The 20,311-nt window shown below is 36.6% G+C and overlaps 1 protein-coding gene, 1 pseudogene and 1 gene segment (V, D, J or C); all 3 read right to left on the reverse strand.

Annotated features, from left to right (window-relative positions):
• The window catches only part of LOC132125468 (uncharacterized), a 1,183,551-nt gene that overhangs the window by 224,308 nt on the left and 938,932 nt on the right, over window positions 1-20,311 (reverse strand). The window lies entirely within an intron of this gene.
• On the reverse strand, window positions 1,530-3,466 carry LOC132124837 (immunoglobulin lambda constant 7-like). The segment is given in 3 exon segments: window positions 1,530-1,843; window positions 3,178-3,226; window positions 3,440-3,466. Coding segments are annotated over 3 exon segments (390 nt in total).
• LOC132125311 (uncharacterized) lies at window positions 5,899-7,384 on the reverse strand (annotated as a pseudogene).

Here is a 20,311-nt window from a genome sequence, read left to right on the forward strand (position 1 = left end):
TCAACCAAAGTGGCTCTGATCTCATTAGAGATTATGGTCCTTGGGCTTCCTCGTCCTTGTCCTCCTCCTCCTCCTCTTACTCTCACTCCTCTGGCTCTGGCTCTGCCTCTGTTCCATTGTTGGCATCCATTGCTCCAAAACAGAAGAGCTCACTTTTTGCCATTTTATGCTAAAGCTCTGTTTGCTAATTGTAAAAATGTGTGACAGGTGTTTGCCCATGTGATGAGTCAGTGTGCATATTTGAATGGTAGTGTGTTCCTTGTGAAAACAAGTGATTTTTCTGCCATAAAATTGTGCGAAATGCAGAGAATTGTGTGTAGTGTTTTGAAAAAACCATGTGTTTTAGAACTGCAATGTGAGTGTAAAGCAGGAATTGTGCTTGCAGTCTGAATTCTCTTCTTCTGATACAACTACTCCTCTCCCTCTCCCAGGCATAATTTTTCTCTGTCTGATTCTGTGTTGTTCTGCGTCCACAAAACCCATTCAAAGAGGTCTTTTTTACTCGATGTTGATGTAATGTAACGACCATCAACACCTGACTATTCTTCAAACTGAGACTGGAATCAGCTATTTTTAAATATTTTAGTGAATTGTTACTTAAAATTGCTTATCAGTTGTTAAAATATTTTATAAAGAGATATTTTCCAATACTTTTGAGTTGATGTTGTTGCAGAAGTAGAGGCTTTACATTATATTTAAAGTTTGGAACATTAGGTTTTCATTTCTGTCATGCTGTCCTTAAGCATTTGTAAAAAAAAAAAAAACAGATAAGAAAGATCTATGATTTTGGTATAAGGTATAGCTTATGTGAAAAGAAAATGTAAGCATTTTAGAAATGTGTTAATTAACTGAATATTGTGTGAAAACAAAATGAATTTTGTTAAAGATATGGTCACCACAGACTGATGTTGTGCTAAATGTGTATAGTGTTTTGAAGATGTGACTACAGATTGGAAAAAGGATGTTAGCAATTAAAAAAATAAAAAATAAAAAAACTGAAATGTAACAATGAGTTTGTCTGTGTGCTGCTGGACTACAGCAGAAGTGAAACTGGTGTGTTTCAGTCCAGATCATGTAACCAATCAAACAGTGACTCTGGGAGTGTGAGCTGAAAATCTCATTTGCATTGTCAGGGTGGAGTGATTGTGATCCTCTCAGAATAGAGCAGCTCTGTCTCCAGAGACCATGTTCAAACCCCAAGAGCTTTATTTGACTAGATTTACTGCTACTGATCGAGCTTCTGAAAAACACCTGCACAAACACTACATGCATCTTCATCTGTTAGTTGAATGATGTTGTCAGACACAAATGGAGTTTGTTGAGAAGCTTTATTGAATGTTGCAGCAAACACAGCAGATTGAAAGATCAGCCAGTGCTTTGACACTAGAGCTCTCTTTCAGTATTGAGTTGTAAATGACTACAGCTGCAGCACTAGACTCATGTGAATCCTGCCTGACACAGGACACTCAGATACGCTCATCTTCAGGAGAGAGCAGCGCTCACTGGAGAAAGATCAGCACTGCGAGCGACTAACAGCGACTCTTGTGGAACGAGGCCTCATGAGAAGCTCCATCATGTGTTACTCTGCAGACGTACTGCTCTCCCGCTTCCCAGCGTGCTTTGCTGAGGGTCAGGACACTACTGCGGCTGTAGCGGCCGTCCTGCTCGCTCTCTGCGCTGGTCACAACCCCCTCGGTGACCTCTGAACCGTCCAGTGTCCAGCTCACCAGCGCCCCCTGTGGAGAGTAAGAGCTGAGCAGGCAGAGCAGTGCGGCTGAGTCTCCAGAGATCTGCAGAGAAGAGGGCGGCAGCAGAGACACTGAGGGCTTCACTGTGGGACCAGCTGCAGGAGACAAACACAACACATTCACAAACACAGAGAAAACACACTGCAGCTCCAGCACTCTTCTGCCCTGCAGCATTCACAGCATTTCAACAGGACACAATGTGTGGCTACAAGTTAGAGTATATTACTGTTCATAATTAGAAAAATAACTGAATCAAATGTGTTTAAAAGATTTACACATATTTTGTATGCATATTAAAATCATTGAATTAGAAGAACAACAGGATCAAACCAGATTCAGAATCATTAAATTATCTGCAGAAAATTACTACCTTTACATTTTAACATCAAATCTCTTTTTTTCTGTTTATGACATCTACAATAAAATACTATGAACAAAATATAGAAATGTATAAAAGAAAAAAAAAGAAAAAAATCTGATAAACTGATAAAACATTATGAAAGTATTTAGACAGGAATTGTTTGTTCAAAGTAAATGGTAACAACTTTCTAAAGACGTTCAGTTGTAAGTCATTTATAATTGATTAGTTAATCATGAACTAATCATTTACAAAACAATCATAACCAATAAGTGATATGCTTACAATGTGTGTGCGTTTTGTTAATTCATTAAACTAATCATTTACAAAACATGACTGTGTTCATAAATGATTAATAAGTGAAATGTTAATATTTTATCTATGTTTTGTACATTGTTAGAAATAATTTACAAGTGATTAGATGATGATTAACTAATCATTTACAAAACATGACTATACATTCACAAATGATTATTAAGTAATATTCTAATGATTTACAAATCTTGTAAGTTTTTTTTTAAAATTAGCATCATGAAATAATCAAACAGATCCTTAGTAAAAGGTTAATACACTGGAAAAAAAAATATACTATCTTAACTTTAAGCTAAGTAGTTGCAAACAATATATTTTAGCTACAAATAAAAATGTTGATAGTTAATCAACTAAATTTGTTTATTTAAATATAGCTAAAATAAATTGATTGCAACTACTTAATAAAAAATGATAAATTACTAAATTCACTGAAATGTCATCATTGTACTATTATCTCACAGTTCAAATACTCCATGTGTGTCAGAAGACATCTGTCTAACTCTCACCAGTCGCCCTTACACTGCAGTACACACTACAAAGTGTTCAAAACCTGTTGTGTAAACGCATGAATACTTCATTTACAACACTTTCTGCATTCTTTACTCTAGTGTAAACTACTCATCAGATGTAAATGTTTTACAAACCTGCCGGTTACAGTGTGTGTGTGTGTGTGTGTGTGAAAGATCTATGAATGATGAGTAGGTTACACTTTAATCTAAATTGCAAGTTTTTAATGAAGAATCAAAAAGACAGACTTACCGAGCACCAGTTTAGTTCCTCCACCGAATGTGTACCACAGTGATACAATCTAATGAAACACTCGTACAAAAACCTCTATTCCACTCGAGTGAACACACACTCCAGCAGAGAGAGAAACACTTCAACACACTGAGAGTAGAAACACTTCAGCTGTTGATGACACTCAGTCATTTAGTTTTGGGAATAAAACTTTCATATATAAAATATCTTCAATATGTGCTTATATAATTTTTTTTTCAAGATACATTATATATTTAATGACCTGATGACCTTTGACCTCTTCTATCATGGATGACGTTGTGTTTCTCATAATGTTTCTATTCTTCATCTGCAGCTCAATCACTGTGAATCCACTTTACATTTGAAACCCTGGCCCTGGATTCAAAAACAGTTACTAAAAATAATGACCATACTTTATTTTAACGTCCAGTTCTCGCTATTAACAAACCATTAACTATGGTTGTTCTAAAATTGTTCTAGTTCCCTGCTTATTAATAGTTAGTAATGTAGTTGTTAAAGGGTTAATTCACCTAAAAAATAAATTTATGTCATTAATTACTCACCCTCATGTTGTTCAAAACCTGTAAGACCTCCGTTCATCTTCAGAAACACAAATTAAGATGTTTTTGATGCATTTTGGGAGTTCTCTGACCCTCCATAGACAGCAATGGAATTTTCACTTTTGGGTGAACTAACCCTTGAAAGTTTAGGTACAGTCAATATTTTAATAATAGGCATGCTAATAAGCAACTATTTAATAGTGAGAATTGGTTCCTATAATAAAGTGTTACCAAACTAATATTTGTGAAAATTGTAAATCAAATATACTATAATATGGTTTTGTTAGCAGCTCAGTCTGTTGTGAATCCTGCCCACTTCTTTGCATCGTCAGCACATGCTTCAGTGCTCTGAGAGTGTTTATAGAGCTGTGAGTTTAACACTTCATGACTGAGAGCAGAACAGAACACAATCTTCATCATCACACAAGACACAACAACAACAATGAACAACATCATCATCCTCATCTGGACCATTGGGGTTTTTATTCAAGGTAGGATGTGTATTTTTGATAATAATAATATGTTATTATTGTTTATATCAATTTAATATTCTTCTATTAAGAAGATTTGCAAACTAATTTATTTTATTTTATTCAGAATCCAGAGGAATCACTGTGACTCAGCCTCAAGTTAAAACTGTCCAGCTCGGTCAAACAGCTACAATAGAGTGTAGTACAGATCCAGGAATATACTATAGCAACTTAGCCTGGTATCAGCAGAAACCTGGAGAAGCTCCTAAACTCCTCATTTATTACATAAGCACCCTCCAGTCAGGAACTCCTTCTAGATTCAGTGGCAGTGGATCTAGCCAAGGAAAAGATTTCACTCTGACCATCAGAGGAGTCCAGACTGAAGATACAGGAGATTATTACTGTCAGAGTTTTCACTATCCAAATAGTAAACATGTGTTCACACAGTGATAAAGAGTCGTACAAAAACCTCCGTCAGTCAGAGTCAGAGTGACTGCACTGATACAGATGAGAGACACTGCAGCTTGAGGAGCTACAGTTTGTAACAAACAGCAGTTTCATCACAATACAATATAACATTGATTCTTGTTTTTTATTATATGATTTGACATTTCCTATTTTAGCAAAACATGCCACAATAAGATTATGACTTGATTAACACAGCACACATTAAAGCCATATATAAGATGACATCACTCAACTAATGTTTCCTTCTGGTATTTTTGAACATCTGAACACAAATCACCTGAAGACGGACGCTTCATATAATGACTATAACACGACATGTTTCCATGTAGGACTGAAAAGAGTTCCTTCTTGTGACAGAGCCATTGGCAGTTTCTTTAAAGTACCTATACATTGATGGAATAAAAGGCTCTTGTTAAAATAATAATAATAATTCTAATATGAATCTTATACAAGATACTAGCCAGAATTATTCAGTAACAGCTGTGAGAGACACAGATACTGAAGGACACACATCAGAATGAATCATTGACTGAGTCTCATCACAGATCAACAGATGATTCAATCATTCAGAAGGTCAGTATGACTGCTGAGAGTCTCAGTGTGAACAAACCTCATCTCTCCATCAGTCCAACACAACTGACTCAGTGTTTGAGCTTCAGAATTTGATTACACAGTCTTGTGTTATAATTTCCTTCATCTGCAGCTGTTTTCATGGTTCATTAAGTCACATTTGATTATTAGATTATTGATTATAAAATATGAGCTTGAGTTCTGGAGCCTCATTTATAAAGATGTACATAGAACAAACAGCTGTGGGGCACCTTTGACTTCTGTAGCAAGACAAATATAATATGGAAATCAAAGGTGCCCCACAGCTGTTTGGTTACCAACATTCTTCAAAATACCTTCCTTTGGTTCAGCAGAAGGAAGAACTTCATGCAGGTTTACAATTACATGAGGGTGAGTAAATGATGACTGAAATGTAAATATGACTGTAAATTTTTCCATTTGATAACTTCCTACTCAGGGGAATTTCTTAAGGGGACAGTTTATTTTTGCCTTAAAATTGCATTAACTAGTGTCAAGGCATAAAACATAACATTTTAACATTTTATTAATGTACTATTGTTAAAAAAAATCATACAATTAACAAATTCATATATATATATATATATATATATATATATATATATATATATATATATATATATATATATATACATTTAAATACATTTAAATATTATCAAAACAAAATATTAACATGTATACTTATTAATATGAGCAAATACTTATCGTAGTGCACAGAATACATTTGGTTTGCAAAAACACCAGGAACACTAACACTTGTAATTCCTAACATTTACAATTAAAGCATATTTTTCTAAAATTTGAAGTGAACTGTTTTATTTTATTTTAGTCTAGTCTTGCAGATCTTCTAAGAACGAAGACTTGAATTGATGATGGAGTGAGGCCTCTTCATCTTGATCTGCTGGGTGGTATGGTGCTATGTAGCTAGTGCTAGGGCTTGGAAAAGAGAAGCGTTGGCTGTGAAAATTATGTTGTTGGTAATGTGGATTCAGAGGAAGAGACGTTGTTGGGGGGGGGGCGCGAAATAATGTCCTTTAAGAGGTTTCCTTGGAACGCCATCATTTCCTTCCACATCGCCATCATGCTTGCCCTTTCCTCCTTCTGCTCTTCCTTTGCCTCTTTGTGCAACCTTTCTTCATACTCTCTTTGCTCCTGTATACGGAGTGCTTCTTGCTCTCTGAATGTTGTTTCCATAGTTTGTAGCACTGTAGCTATGGAGTCAATCATGTGATCTTTGTTTTTTTCGACTTCTTCCTTGGTGGCTGAGTGAAACCTAAAAATACATGATCAATACAAATTGTAAGATCCAGGCACAGTTTCATTATTTTGAATGCCTATTGTTTTTATTTATCTATTATTATTATTATTATTTTTTTTTTGGCATTAATGGCGGCACCTGCCGGAAGTAGAAATATATTATATATCATCTGTTCACCTGTGGATTGATTAGGAAGAGGGGGTGACGGGAAAGTCAATTTTTTTGGCTGACCGTATGCAAAAGGTATGGATGTGAAATAAATATATTAAAAGTAGTGTTCATTATTAGTTCCTGTTAACTACTGCAAACATATAAAAACGTAATTATAAAGAATTGCCTATCTTTTCATTTACCAAAAAAAAAAAACAAATATATTTGTTATAACACGTTTATCATGTAAACAATGAATTAGTTTACCCACCTGTAATCTCATCCGTTAGTTCTGCATTACAAGTTGGTGCCTCGGTGTCGACCGACTGACTCGACGTACTGCCATCACACGCGTCCTTAGCAACGCCAGATTGGGGTCCCTCAAAATTCAAACTACCAGTCAGAGCAACGGGATTTGTGGAGTGACTGGATCCCCAAATGGACTGACAAAGCTCATGATAAATCCAAGTTATTCTTCCATTACCACTTTGTTTATGATGATCGTTAATTTTCATATATTTAAGGCGCAATGTTTTCAATTTACTGATGACCTGACTTTTTGTCCTGTGGATGCCTTGCTCTCGGAGACGGTTAGTAATTTTATCATATGTTACTGCATCACTAACAGTTCCTCTAAGATGACGACAGATTTCTTCATCCGCCCGGAAAAAGAGAAGCACTTTAATTTCACTGTCACTCCAGTTGGATGACATTTATTTTATTTTGGTAAACAAATGCGAAGTGAATGCGTCACCTGCTGCGTCTGATTGTTATGGTTGGCCCGGAGTAGACGTCTTACGTCACCGCGTTCTGAACTCTTACGTGCTCATACCAGTAATTTTCCTTCTGCGTTCACACACAGCAGAATTCCGGCAATTTACTGGTAATGTTACAAGTTCTCATACCGGTAAATTGCCGGAACTAATTTACGGTATTTTTGAAAAGATCCTGTTCACACATGATTTCTTTACGGCAATTTACCGGTAATTTTCCGGAAAAGTCTGTATGTGTGAAAGGGCTTACTGTTTCACATGTGATCTGATGTTTCTGAGGATTTCTGCCGGGGCACACATATGGGAGGGTCAGATTTTGGCAATAATGACATGAATCTATTCATCCGAACTTCCTTGCGCTGACAGGACGGTCTGCTGCTGCTGGTGTAATGATGTGAGGAATGTTTTCTGGACCCATGTGGGCCTATATACACCAATCAGTCATCACTTGAATGCCAAAAACGAGAGTATAGTTCCTGACCATGAGAATAGAGTATAGAGACTGAGTCTTGCAGTGTGAAATGTATTTTGACTGGAAAGTACATCAGCAGCGATCTACAGCCAGGGTTGGGAAAAGATAAATCAAAATTTTAAGTGTATCAAAATAAACTACAAAATACAGCAGTCAGACTATGTATAAAAATAAATTACTGTGTTTATGTATTTTAAAAATACTTAAAAATGGGGATCTCATGGTCACAAACTACCATTTCTAATCTTAGTCAGAGGAGGAAGGGTTAACTAATAGCTTTACATTTGGGCATTGCATGCTTGCTCATACAAAAAGTGTAGTTTTCTTTGTCATGTTTGTACAACTTGTTCATGTTCATAGAAGTCGGTGATAGACGGATATCATGACGTCCCAGGAGACGTGTTTTCTGCTCCATTCATTCATGACCTTCAGTTTGACCTTCTGTATTCTGGACACAGATTTGCTGCAACACCAGACTCCATTTTAATCAACTGTAAATAATGATTTCTGAAGGAGACTTAATCAAATAACATTTTATTTGTCACATATGTATAATGTCAACTACACAATTGAACAATACAAAGCCAGTTCAGAAATGATAAATGCATAGCATCAATTGCTCAAAGATAAATCTAAGAGTAAGAGATGCAAACCTGACAGCAGCCGACTGCCACAGTAAAGTCAGAGCAGCAAGAAAGAGAGAGATTTCATTTGTAATTTATTATTATTATTATTATTTTATACATTCTTTGAAATTATTACACTCATATCAACAAGCTATCACCCCATTATAATTCTAAATTAAATGAGCTTTCCTTCATAGTGCTGCTCCTGCTAAGCCCTCTCAAAGAAAGCTGTAATGAATTATCCATGCAGTATGTGTTTGTGTTTGCTCTGGAAAGTGTTGAGCAGAGCAGCCAATCACAGACATATCCAGAGAATCATCGTATTATGACAAAGTGTAGACACTATGTAAATAAAATATTAATTGTGCAGTGTAGAGAGCTTCATTGATTATAATAACAAAATTTTGTGAGATCACGATGAACTGAGGCAAGTGATGTTAAAGGTCCCATTTTTCACGCTTTTTTGAAGCTTTGATTGTGTTTACAGTGTGCAATATAACACGTGTTCATATTTCGTGTGTAAAAAAAACAGTATTTTTCACACAATTCACCTATCTGTATACCGCTGTTTTCACGGTCATAAAAACGGGCTGATGACTTCCTTGTTCTATAAAGTCCCTCCTTCAGAAATACGTAATGAGTTCTGATTGGGCCAGCGGTTCCTGTGTTGTGATTCGACACCAGCTTAACGCGATTGGACTAGTTTTGAGAAGCAAGTGGGCAGGAGCATGTGCTGGAGATGTACTTATAATCACAGGAGCGTTTTTACTAACGAGATGCGCATGAAAATTTTTTGCACAGCCCTAACATCTAGTTAACAAAGCTAAACAGCACTGCCCTTTTTGTAATAAGTTACAGAAACTGTTAAACGCACCAACTTAAATAATAAAATACACTAACCGGTTGTGGTCCATAAACAACGCCTTCTCCAGACAAAGAGGGAACTGCTCCATCTTTCAAGAATAATCTTTTTGCGAATCCGGCATTAAACATTGAGATTGAGGAAGTTGTCCTCAGCAAAATGTGCTGCACATAGTTTTACATGTGGATTATAATTTTCGGGAACCGAGTTAAACATAAATTGTAACCATTAATCTCCAAGTAACGGTGTACTTGGAGATTAATGGTTACAAAGATGATTGGACTCCGAGATGAAAATAACAGTGTTTCAATGATATGGTAAAAACAAATGCAGCTCTTCCTCTTCTCCGGAGCGCAACAAGACCACGCCCCCTTTTTGTGAATCCATGTGGGCGGAGGTTAGTCAACAAACTGTTTTAGTGACGTCATTACTGAAGGAAGTAGAGGGATGTAGTCCAAACGGGTCGTTTTTTGTAGGCGAATTCTGTTAAATAAAATATCTCGCTTGGCATTGAACTTTGAGCTTTAGAATTTGACAGATACTATTTATACTCTAACAACAACATTACACACTAACTAAAGTTTAAAACATGGGATCACGAAGAAGGGGACCTTTAAGTTTTTAGTGATTGGGAACACTTTTTGACTATATACAGTATAATTTGGAACTTGTATAAAACCTTTGTTTTGCTTTGCTTTTTTTTTATGGACACACTGCTAAATTTCAGGAATGACATCTGCATATTAATCTGTAAAATTATAAATCAGAGCTAGAGCACCCTCAGTGCTATAATTCTTGAACAAGGGCTGATCATACAATACATCATTTGGAGCTGTATGTAACACATGGACTTGGGAACAGAAGGTTAAAGATTGACAAGTTTATTTTAAAACGGGTTATATCCAAGAAAAGCTCATTGTTTAACATTTACATTATTAACATGTTGTAATAACTATCTATATGTCCCTAACAGGGTAGAATATTTTCATGGCCAGTATCTGAAGAATCTACCCAATTTATTATTTTTTTGAGTCCCAGAGCTTAACCAATATCCATTACTAATGGTTAAACATGTCTGTCAAGTTATCTAGAGATTCTCAGCCTCAATGTCTGCCCAAACTTGAACAAGGCTCCAATCAACTTCAGAAGATGCATGGAATGACTCAAAACATCTGATTCTTCATCATCGAAGCAATTTATTAAAATCTTTCAACCGCAACTTGGTCTTCCTCTGCTTATTTTCAGAGTTCAATTCAGATGCTTCACTCAGATGCTTAGCTCAGATGCTTAGCTTAATAACCTATACAGAGAATATATAAATATGAATCACTACACACAGTAATACAGTCATTTAAAGAGGTTTAACTTATTTAAATTACAACCAATGTTACTAGAATACTCACAAATCAGAAGTACAGTACAAACCGGTTTAACAACACTAAATCAAATGCATTTACTGCATATGACCAGATAGCATGTTAGATGCTAAACCTGCTAGCATTAATAAACAACTTGCAATACATTCACAATTGGTCTTTTAAACAGTCTATATTCAATAAAAGAGTCTTTATCCTACCAGTAGCTTCTATAAAGTTGATTAACACATTGTGGCTTTTCACCACAGTCTCAGCATTTGGTTTACTCCAAACTCAATGGTTACATCCATACATGCTTTAGCAATCTTTCTCCAGTATCAGTATCACCACCAACTTGGGTAGGAGAAGCACATTCACCTTGCCGACAGAGATCCCTCCGCTCACTAATCATCACCAAAGCACACCTGGTTCTATTTAACATGTGAAGTTTTGACGGCCAATCAGCTTCCTGAATTCCTCCAGGTTATACTGCAGGTTCACAACCAATAGATTTACTGCTTTTGATCAAGGTTAATTTCATTTGATCAGATAGACATTTCCTTACTTAATAATGAGGAATATATTTCACTCAATTCCTAAATGAACTTAACAATGTCACTATTTGCAAAAAAAAAAAAAAAATCATGTAACTCTTATAAAGCCAAAATGTTACCGCATACCAGGAATGACCCAATTATTAATTATTACTTTGAGTATAGTTCTGTGTAACTGTGTAAACCATGCTGTCAGCAGACATTTCCTAATCTAGAATGACAAAACATTATTAATCATTTTGATATAACATTCCAGTTGAGAAATGCAATAAAATACAATGTTTTGTTTGTTATATTACAATATTCCAGAGAATATTATTCAGTGAGTTAACAGTATCCAGTGAATTATTCTTGACTCTGTAGCTATTAAAAGCTTATAAGCCTACTAAAATGGTAGTTTAAAATGAAGTTGATATGACTCTTGTCCTTTATTAATTTACTCAATTTTTAAACATTAGACATTATATTTATTTATTTATTTTTTTTTTTTTTTGCTTATCGTTAATATTAGTGTTGTTGCTGTTGATGCTTATAAATAAATAAATAAACAAATACATTATTTTCCACATTTGCTTCAAGCGTGTGATGGAAATGTTACGCCCCTTACGTACTGTGATGCCGTGTCCTGGTGCGACAAGACAAAACCAGTTAAACCTATTACACACCAGGCATTTGTGGTATCCAGTGGGGACATAATTACTGATTATAATGACTTATACTGACTTTTTATGTGTTGTGTTGCATAACGCGCTGCGTAAACTTAAAAACATGTCTGCATAATCGGAGAAAAAAGCCTACACTACACTCCTTAAAACTTGCGTTTGAATCATCAGTGGAATATTATTTAAATATGTAAACGTACTTACAAACTGTGAGTCAGAAAAGACGTCATTTTAGTCTTCTCTCCCAGGATCAGGAAACAGTCCTCCATAAAATGCGCTGCACACATCTGAATATGTGGGTTGAACTGTTCTGGAACAGTGTTGTAGATACAACTTAACCACTGATTTCTAGTTGTGTCCTCTTTTAGAAGAACAAACAAAGTAGTTTCACTTTCACAATGAAACACAGTGTATCCACAACATGGTGGTGGCGGCAACAGCGATAATAAAAGTTGCCTTCTTTCTTTGCGTGAACATCTGGGCGGATAAAGAATGTCTCTTTGGATTTGAGACTTTAGTCTTTGAAACTTTACAAATCTTCATTATGCACCAAGAGCTTGTAACAATCCAGAAACTTGAAATCGCATCATATGCTCCCTTTAACCGCTATAGAGCAAAAGTTACACGGTGTATGTTAAACTAATTTATGAAGTAATAACATTAAACCCTACATATACAGGATAACAATAATTGTACAAATAATGAAAAAACATTAAACCCTATTACACCAGTGTCTTGTTTATACTGAACTCTGCAAAACACAAAGCATACTGAACAAAAAGATCCTCAAAACAGAAGTCTGTGGTTAACTGAGGCCGGCGCGTGTTTACAGGTGAACTAGACAGACACATACAGCAAGAGTACAGTGAAACTGGCAAGAAAGAGAGATTCCATTTCTAATGTATTTTATTATATTTATTAATTTCATTTATTCAATTTATTGAACATTCTTTTAGAAATATTACACTCATATCAACAAGTTGTCACCCCATTATTATTCTAAATCTAAATGAACTTTTCTTTATAGCACTCACACCCCACTCTTAGTTTGGCATCAATAGTCAACATGAGAAACATCCTGATGTACATCAAAAGTGTCTTCAAAACTAATAAAACTCTCCAGACAAAAAAAAAATATGACTTTTACTGATGATGACTAATGACTTTTAAATCCTGACACGTTTCTGAAGGGTAGGCTTTTGTTGTGTTAGATGTGTGTGTGAGAAAAATAAAAACAGGAGAGAAGTCATGTGGCTCACTTTATTACCTGTGATATATTTATATACGCCATTTATTATTTTTATAAATGCTATGAGTAGCTGTGCACACACAAGCGATGGGATTTCAGGTTTACAAGCACCGCTTGCAAATCATCACTTCACCACTATTACCAATTTGCCAAAAAATGAACAAGAGACTTGTGCTTTCCTAATCAGTGTGAGACTTCATTAATGTAAAGGTGATACTGTTGCCGGACCAATATATGTGTGGCTTACTGGGAATTCCCCTGAATCTTCCAATGACCATTCCAGGCCTGTATATGCACGTATATATTATATACAGGCACGGACCTGCGGGGGTGTTTGAAACAAACACTACACCCTCAGATAAAACTGTTATAAAAACATATTTGAGAAACAGATCTGGGAAACAATCCAGTGCTTATTTGTGTTTGCACTCTGGACGCTATGGAAATGATAGAATCATTGCGCAGTAATTATAATAGAGATCGCGGTGAAGACGAGTGACAGTTTTTTTGTGATATTAAGGGAGCACTTTTTGCACACTTTCTAGGCTAGGCTATAGTTTGTATAAAATAAATTGTTTTTCACGTACATGCTGCAAGAATTTCAGGCATGAAGTCTGCATATTTACAGTTGAAACCAGATATTTACATACACTTCAGAAAAGAACACAAAAACGTTTATTTCTTTACTGTCATACATTAAATCAGAGTAAACTTTTTCTGTTTTAGATTATTAAATATTAACATATTTTTTTTTATCAACAATTTATTTTATTTATTTATTTTTATTTTTATTTTTTCTGAAGTGTATGTAAATATCTGGTTTCAACTGTATGCAAAGATTTACTCTCAGAAAAGCAAAGAATTAAATAGTGATAACCATAACAATGGACTGGACTAAAAAAAATGTGAAAATGTGCACAGAGCTAGAGCACTCTGAGTGGTTTATTTCTTGAACTGGGCCGGATAATATAATACATAGTTTTCATTTGGAGTTAAAGGAACACTCCACCGTTTTTTGAAATAGGGCTTATTCACATTATTTCCTACATTTAGATAGGTGGGCAAATGCATTTTTGTGTCAGTGCATGCATTGTTTTAGTTTGACTGGGTCGGCGTTAGCTTAGCTTAGCACAATGAATGGAATCATTTGTTGCCAGCTAGCATGGCCTGAGTAAAAGTGATCAAAAAAAATTAAAAAAACCCACCTAATTACTTCTTGTGGCCTGCGTATTCACAACGAGTACAAATAGCGATCCAGATTAACACTAGGCGATTTCCTAGGCAGATATTGACTTGGGACTATATTATGGGGAAGCACAGGCGAAGCACTGCTGCTTAGGCGAAGCACTGCTACTTCAGTGCAGAGATATCACGCAACACATGAAATCCCATGAATTCCGTCAACATATCGGCGTGCAACGCGTCAAAAAAAACAGAAGAAGAAGAACATACCGGCGTTACCTGCACCGAGTGTCTTCGCTTTTGGATGATTTATTTTGAGAAGTTACAGCAAACATGGTTATTACCTGCATAGCAAAAGGTTGTGAGAACAAGCAAAGGACATACACGAATGTAATGTTTCACAGAATTCCACCTAATGTGGAACTGAGAAATAAATGGCTAGCAGCTCTGGAGATCTGTAGTTCAACGCCTCTCAACAAAATAAAGCAGTATCGTGTTTGCGAAGAACATTTTGCACCAGGGGACTACTTTGAAAACACAGGAAGAACAAAGTGCACATGTAAGTTGTCTTTTATTTCTCTTCCTATATAACCTATATTGCCTGTGAAAACATCAACTCTATGTGAATACAGCTATAATATGGGTCGATCTATACATGCGTCATGATTAAAATAATCACTTACTCTCTGGACAGCTGTCCATTTGGTCCATTCGGCGTGGGGCGTTTTTTCCAGTTCACTTTGTCACACCGGAAAAAAAATCGAGTACTGCAGAATGGATCAGCGCCGTGAAATCCTCTGTAGATGTGACACAACTTTGGGCACGCTCATCCTGATCTGACGTGTTGAGCCTGGTCATCAATGGCAAAAACATGTCCCACTCTCTACAGCATAGACACTCTATTTCCGTCGGCATAGATTGGCATATTCCCCCACATTCACACCACCAGTTCATGTTGGCTCTCATCACGAGCGATCGCAACCTCCTCCTCCTGTCGTTCTATTTCCAAAGCACGCAGCTCGTCTTCTGTAAACTCTGGTTCAAATAGGTATGGTTCTGGATCTTGACTGTCTGAGAAGTCACCCTCTTCGTCTCTCTCAAAATCAGCCATGTTCATCACCATTCGTGTACTGTAAGGAAAATAGCCAGGCAGCTACTATTCACACCGGTATGTTGACGGAAGTCGTGGGATTTCATGTGTTGCGTGATATCTCTGCACCGAAGTAGCAGTGCTTCGCCTAAGCAGCAGTGCTTCGCCTGTGCTTCCCCATAATATAGTCCTAAGTCAATATCTGCCTAGGAAATCGCCTATTGTTAATCTGGATCGCTATTTGTACTCGTTGTGAATACGCAGGCCACAATAAGTAATTAGGTGGGTTTTTTACATTTTTTTGATCACTTTTACTCAGGCCATGCTAACTGGCAACAAAGGATTCCATTCATTGTGCTAAGCTAAGCTAACGCCGACCCAGTCAAACTAAAACAATGCATGCACTGACGCAAAAATGCATTTGCCCACCTATCTAAATGTAGGAAATAATGTGAATAAGCCCTATTTCAAAAAACGGTGGAGTGTTCCTTTAACTATATGTCTCAGCGATACCGTCTGGGCAGAACTATTGTTCCAGTCACCAAAGAAAGATTCGCAAATAACCTGCCTGATCTATCTCAACTGCTATTTGTACCCCAAAATACACATGAATTAGACGAAATTACTGACAACATGGGCACTATTTTCTCTAATACATTAGAAGCTGTTGCCCCCATCAAATTGAAAAAGGTTAGAGAAAAAACGTACCGTGCCATGGTATAACAGTAATACTCACTCTCTCAAGAAAGTAAGCTGGACCCTTTAAGTTTTTTTTATAGTTTGTAGGTGTCCAGGTACAGAAACAGAATAATCAAATGTAAAATAACACTGCATAGCCTTATCTATATATATATGGTCAAACCAAAATTTACTCAGACAAACACATTATCACAGTTTATCCACTCTAGTTTAGAAAATGGTAATAAAACATGGCAATAACTTAAGAGTTAAACTATCAAAACAAATTCATCTTGATAATGTCAGATAACTTCAAAAGAAAGGTATGTAATGGATTACAATCAACCCAAATTTCAAACAACTGTTAGTATGACATTATTTACACAACTATCAATACTTTGTTGACCAGTTACCAAGCAATGCTTCATTTTGTTCAGTCTGTGGTGTAAAAAGTTAGCATTAGCAATTAAAGAAAAACACAAAGCATAGTCGGGTCAAAGTGTCTGAATAATTGTTGGTCCCAATTTTTTTTTTCAGTTTTACTGGTAGTCCACTGTATGAATGATTGTTGGGTATAATATGTCACAGTTTACTTTATTTTGCCATCCTCACTTTCATAAATGAACTATACTTTCCTGCACCCACTAGTAAAATTATATCTGTTGTCGGAAAAAAACTTGGTTTGATTGTGGATTAATTCTTTTTAGTAATTCAGTCAAGAGCCGTCGCCGTCAACCAGGTGGTGAAGGAGTGTTGTGCCGTCCACCGAGGGTTATCCAGTGCTGCCGCCAGGCACCGCAGAAGAGTTCACACAGCTGGTGGGGGGACGAGCGGTGGCATGTCTGGGAAATGGAACAATTATTATTTTTTCCTCTCTCCCTTCTCTCGTCTCTGTCGCTAATCATCCTTCCATTTTCTATTCTCTCACCTCGTCTGTCTGTCCTTACCCCCAGGTTCCCGCAGCTACCGTGAACGGTCCCCCTGGAGGGAGGGTGGGGGGGAGTAGAGCGCAGTCTTGTGGGTACCCCTGACCTGCGAGGGGCGATGGGGGTATGTGACCTGGGACTGAGCAAGGTCGGTGGAGTGATTTGGAAATAATTCAATTCAATTCAATTCAAGTTTATTTGTATAGCGCTTTTCGTTACAAAGCAACTTTACAGAAAATTATGTTTCTACAATATTTAGTAGTAGCTAGTAGTTTGTGCACGTTTGACAGAATTTTAAAATAAAAATAATAATAATAATACAAGACGTAGTCAGCTAGATGATGAACTATCAATATTATTAATTAATAGTAATTATATGATGCAGTCACACATGTAGCAATAATTGTTAGTTCTGTTTGTTAATTCAAGGTTAGGATCATCTGGGGTCCTCTGAGGGTCAGCATCATCTCTTCTCAGGTGTTCTGGATCCAGACTGGAGCTTGTGTAAATCCTAGTTACCACGGGATGTAAATCCCGTGGCAAAACATAGAAACAAAATAGAGACATCATTAGCATAGCTGCTGATCCAACAAAGTAAAATTAGTTTAACCCAAGCTAAAGAATAAAAATGCAGATGCAACTACACTCACAATTTAAGAGATACATTATTCGAATGCTTGGCGAAAGAGATGCGTTTTTAATCTAGATTTAAACAGAGAGAGTGTGTCTGAACCCCGAACATTATCAGGAAGGCTATTCCAGAGTTTGGGAGCCAAATGTGAAAAAGCTCTACCTCCTTTAGTGGACTTTGCTATCCTAGGAACTACCAAAAGTCCAGCGTTTTGTGACCTTAGGGTGCGTGATGGGTTGTAGCGTGGTAGAAGGCTAGTTAGGTACGCAGGAGCTAAACCATTTAGGGCCTTATAGGTAAGTAATGATAATTTGTAACAGATACGGAACTTAATAGGTAGCCAGTGCAGAGACTGTAAAATTGGGGTAATATGATCATATTTTCTTGACCTGGTAAGGACTCTAGCTGCTGCATTTTGGACTACCTGTAGCTTGTTTATTGACGAAGCAGGACAACCACCTAGAAGTGCATTACAATAGTCCAGTCTAGAGGTCATGAATGCATGAACTAGCTTTTCTGCATCAGAAACAGATAACATGTTTCGTAGCTTGGCAATGTTTCTAAGATGGAAGAATGCAGTTTTTGTAACATTGGAAATATGATTTTCAAAAGACAAATTGCTGTCTAATATAACACCCAGATTTCTGACTGTAGAGGAAGTAACAGTACATCCGTCTAGTTGCAGATTGTAATCTACAAGATTCTGTGTGGTGTTTTTTGGTCCAATAATTAATATCTCTGTCTTATCCGAATTTAATTGGAGAAAATTATTTGTCATCCAATCTTTTACATTTTTAACACACTCTGTTAGCTTAGATAATTGGGAAGTTTCATCTGGTCTCGTTGAAATATATAGCTGAGTATCATCAGCATAACAGTGGAAGCTAATTCCGTATTTTCTAATAATATTACCAAGGGGCAACATGTATATTGAAAATAGAAGGGGACCTAGGACGGATCCTTGTGGCACTCCATATTTTACTGATGATAAATGAGATGACACCCCATTTAAGTAAACAAAATGGTAGCGATCGGACAGGTAGGATCTAAACCATCTTAGAGCCTGCCCTTGAATACCTGTATAGTTTTGTAATCGATCTATGAGTATGTCATGATCTATGGTGTCGAACGCAGCACTAAGATCAAGTAAGACTAGAAATGAGATGCAGCCTTGATCTGACGCAAGAAGCAGGTCATTTGTAATTTTAACAAGTGCAGTTTCTGTGCTATGGTGGGGCCTAAAACCTGACTGAAATTCTTCATACAGATCATTTTTATGCAGGAAGGTGCTCAATTGAGCAGACACAACTTTTTCTAAAATTTTAGACATAAATGGAAGATTTGAAATAGGCCTATAATTTGCCAGTACACTAGGATCTAGTTTTGGTTTCTTAATAAGAGGCTTGATAACCGCCAGCTTGAATGGTTTTGGGACGTGACCTAAAGATAACGACGAGTTAATGATATTGAGAAGCGGTTCTTCGGCTACAGGTAACAGCTCTTTTAGTAATTTAGTGGGTACAGGATCTAATAAACATGTTGTTGGTTTAGATACAGTGATAAGTTTATTTAGCTCTTCCTGTCCTATATTTGTAAAGCACTGCAGTTTATCTTTGGGTGCGATGGATGAAACTGAAGTGTTAGACGCTGTAGAATCTACATTCGCTATTGTATTTCTAATGTTATCTATTTTATCAGTGAAGAAATTCATAAAGTCATTACTATTTAACGTTGGTGGAATATTTGAATCAGGTGGCGTCTGGTAATTTGTTAATTTAGCCACTGTGCTAAATAAAAACCTTGGATTGTTTTGGTTATTTTCAATGAGTTTGTGGATATGCTCTGCCCTAGCAGTTTTTAGAGCCTGTCTATAGCTGGCTCTAAAAAGTGACACTTGCTCCACTCACCGGTCTCGAGTCCCACGGAGGAGATCAGAAGGATACAAAAGAGGAGCAACGACAGTGAAGGATGAGAGAGGACCAGGGCTGGATTTTAGTTTGTGTTTTGGTTTTGTTTGTGCGCGGAGGTCGTCTGAGAGGGGCTGTCACCCTGTTTTGTGTTTATTTGGTTATTAAAGTTTGATCTAAATGTCCGCCGGTTCCCGCCTCCTTCTTCCCGTGATTGTGAAGTTTTCTTTTGTTAAATATATATAAAATAGTTTTTATAGTCAGAACACACAAATACACGGTAACAAATATATTTTATTTTTCCAACAAAAACAATGTACGTTCATCTTCAGATTATTTCTGCGCAAGACACGGTCCAGTGTTGATAAGCTTACCCTATCAATATTTGGAAATATCTTGTTATGCCATCATTTTCTAAGACCATGTTCATGACTGCAGTTTCCTGTTCAGGAGACAGAACACGTTCCCGACCACCTTAGGATCTCTTTCAGTTCTGCCAAACAAATAGTAAAATACTGTAAATACTGTGTAGGAATACAAAGTAGGAATACATTTCCCAAATACTTGAAACATACTTTATTTTTACAGTCCCACAGAACAGTTCACTGGCAATTCTGTAATACTGTACTCATTGAGCACTGTATTGATTTGCAGTAATACAATTTTCTAGTGT

Source organism: Carassius carassius, chromosome 43, assembly GCF_963082965.1.
Source record: "Carassius carassius chromosome 43, fCarCar2.1, whole genome shotgun sequence".
Taxonomy (NCBI): Eukaryota; Metazoa; Chordata; class Actinopteri; order Cypriniformes; family Cyprinidae; genus Carassius; species Carassius carassius.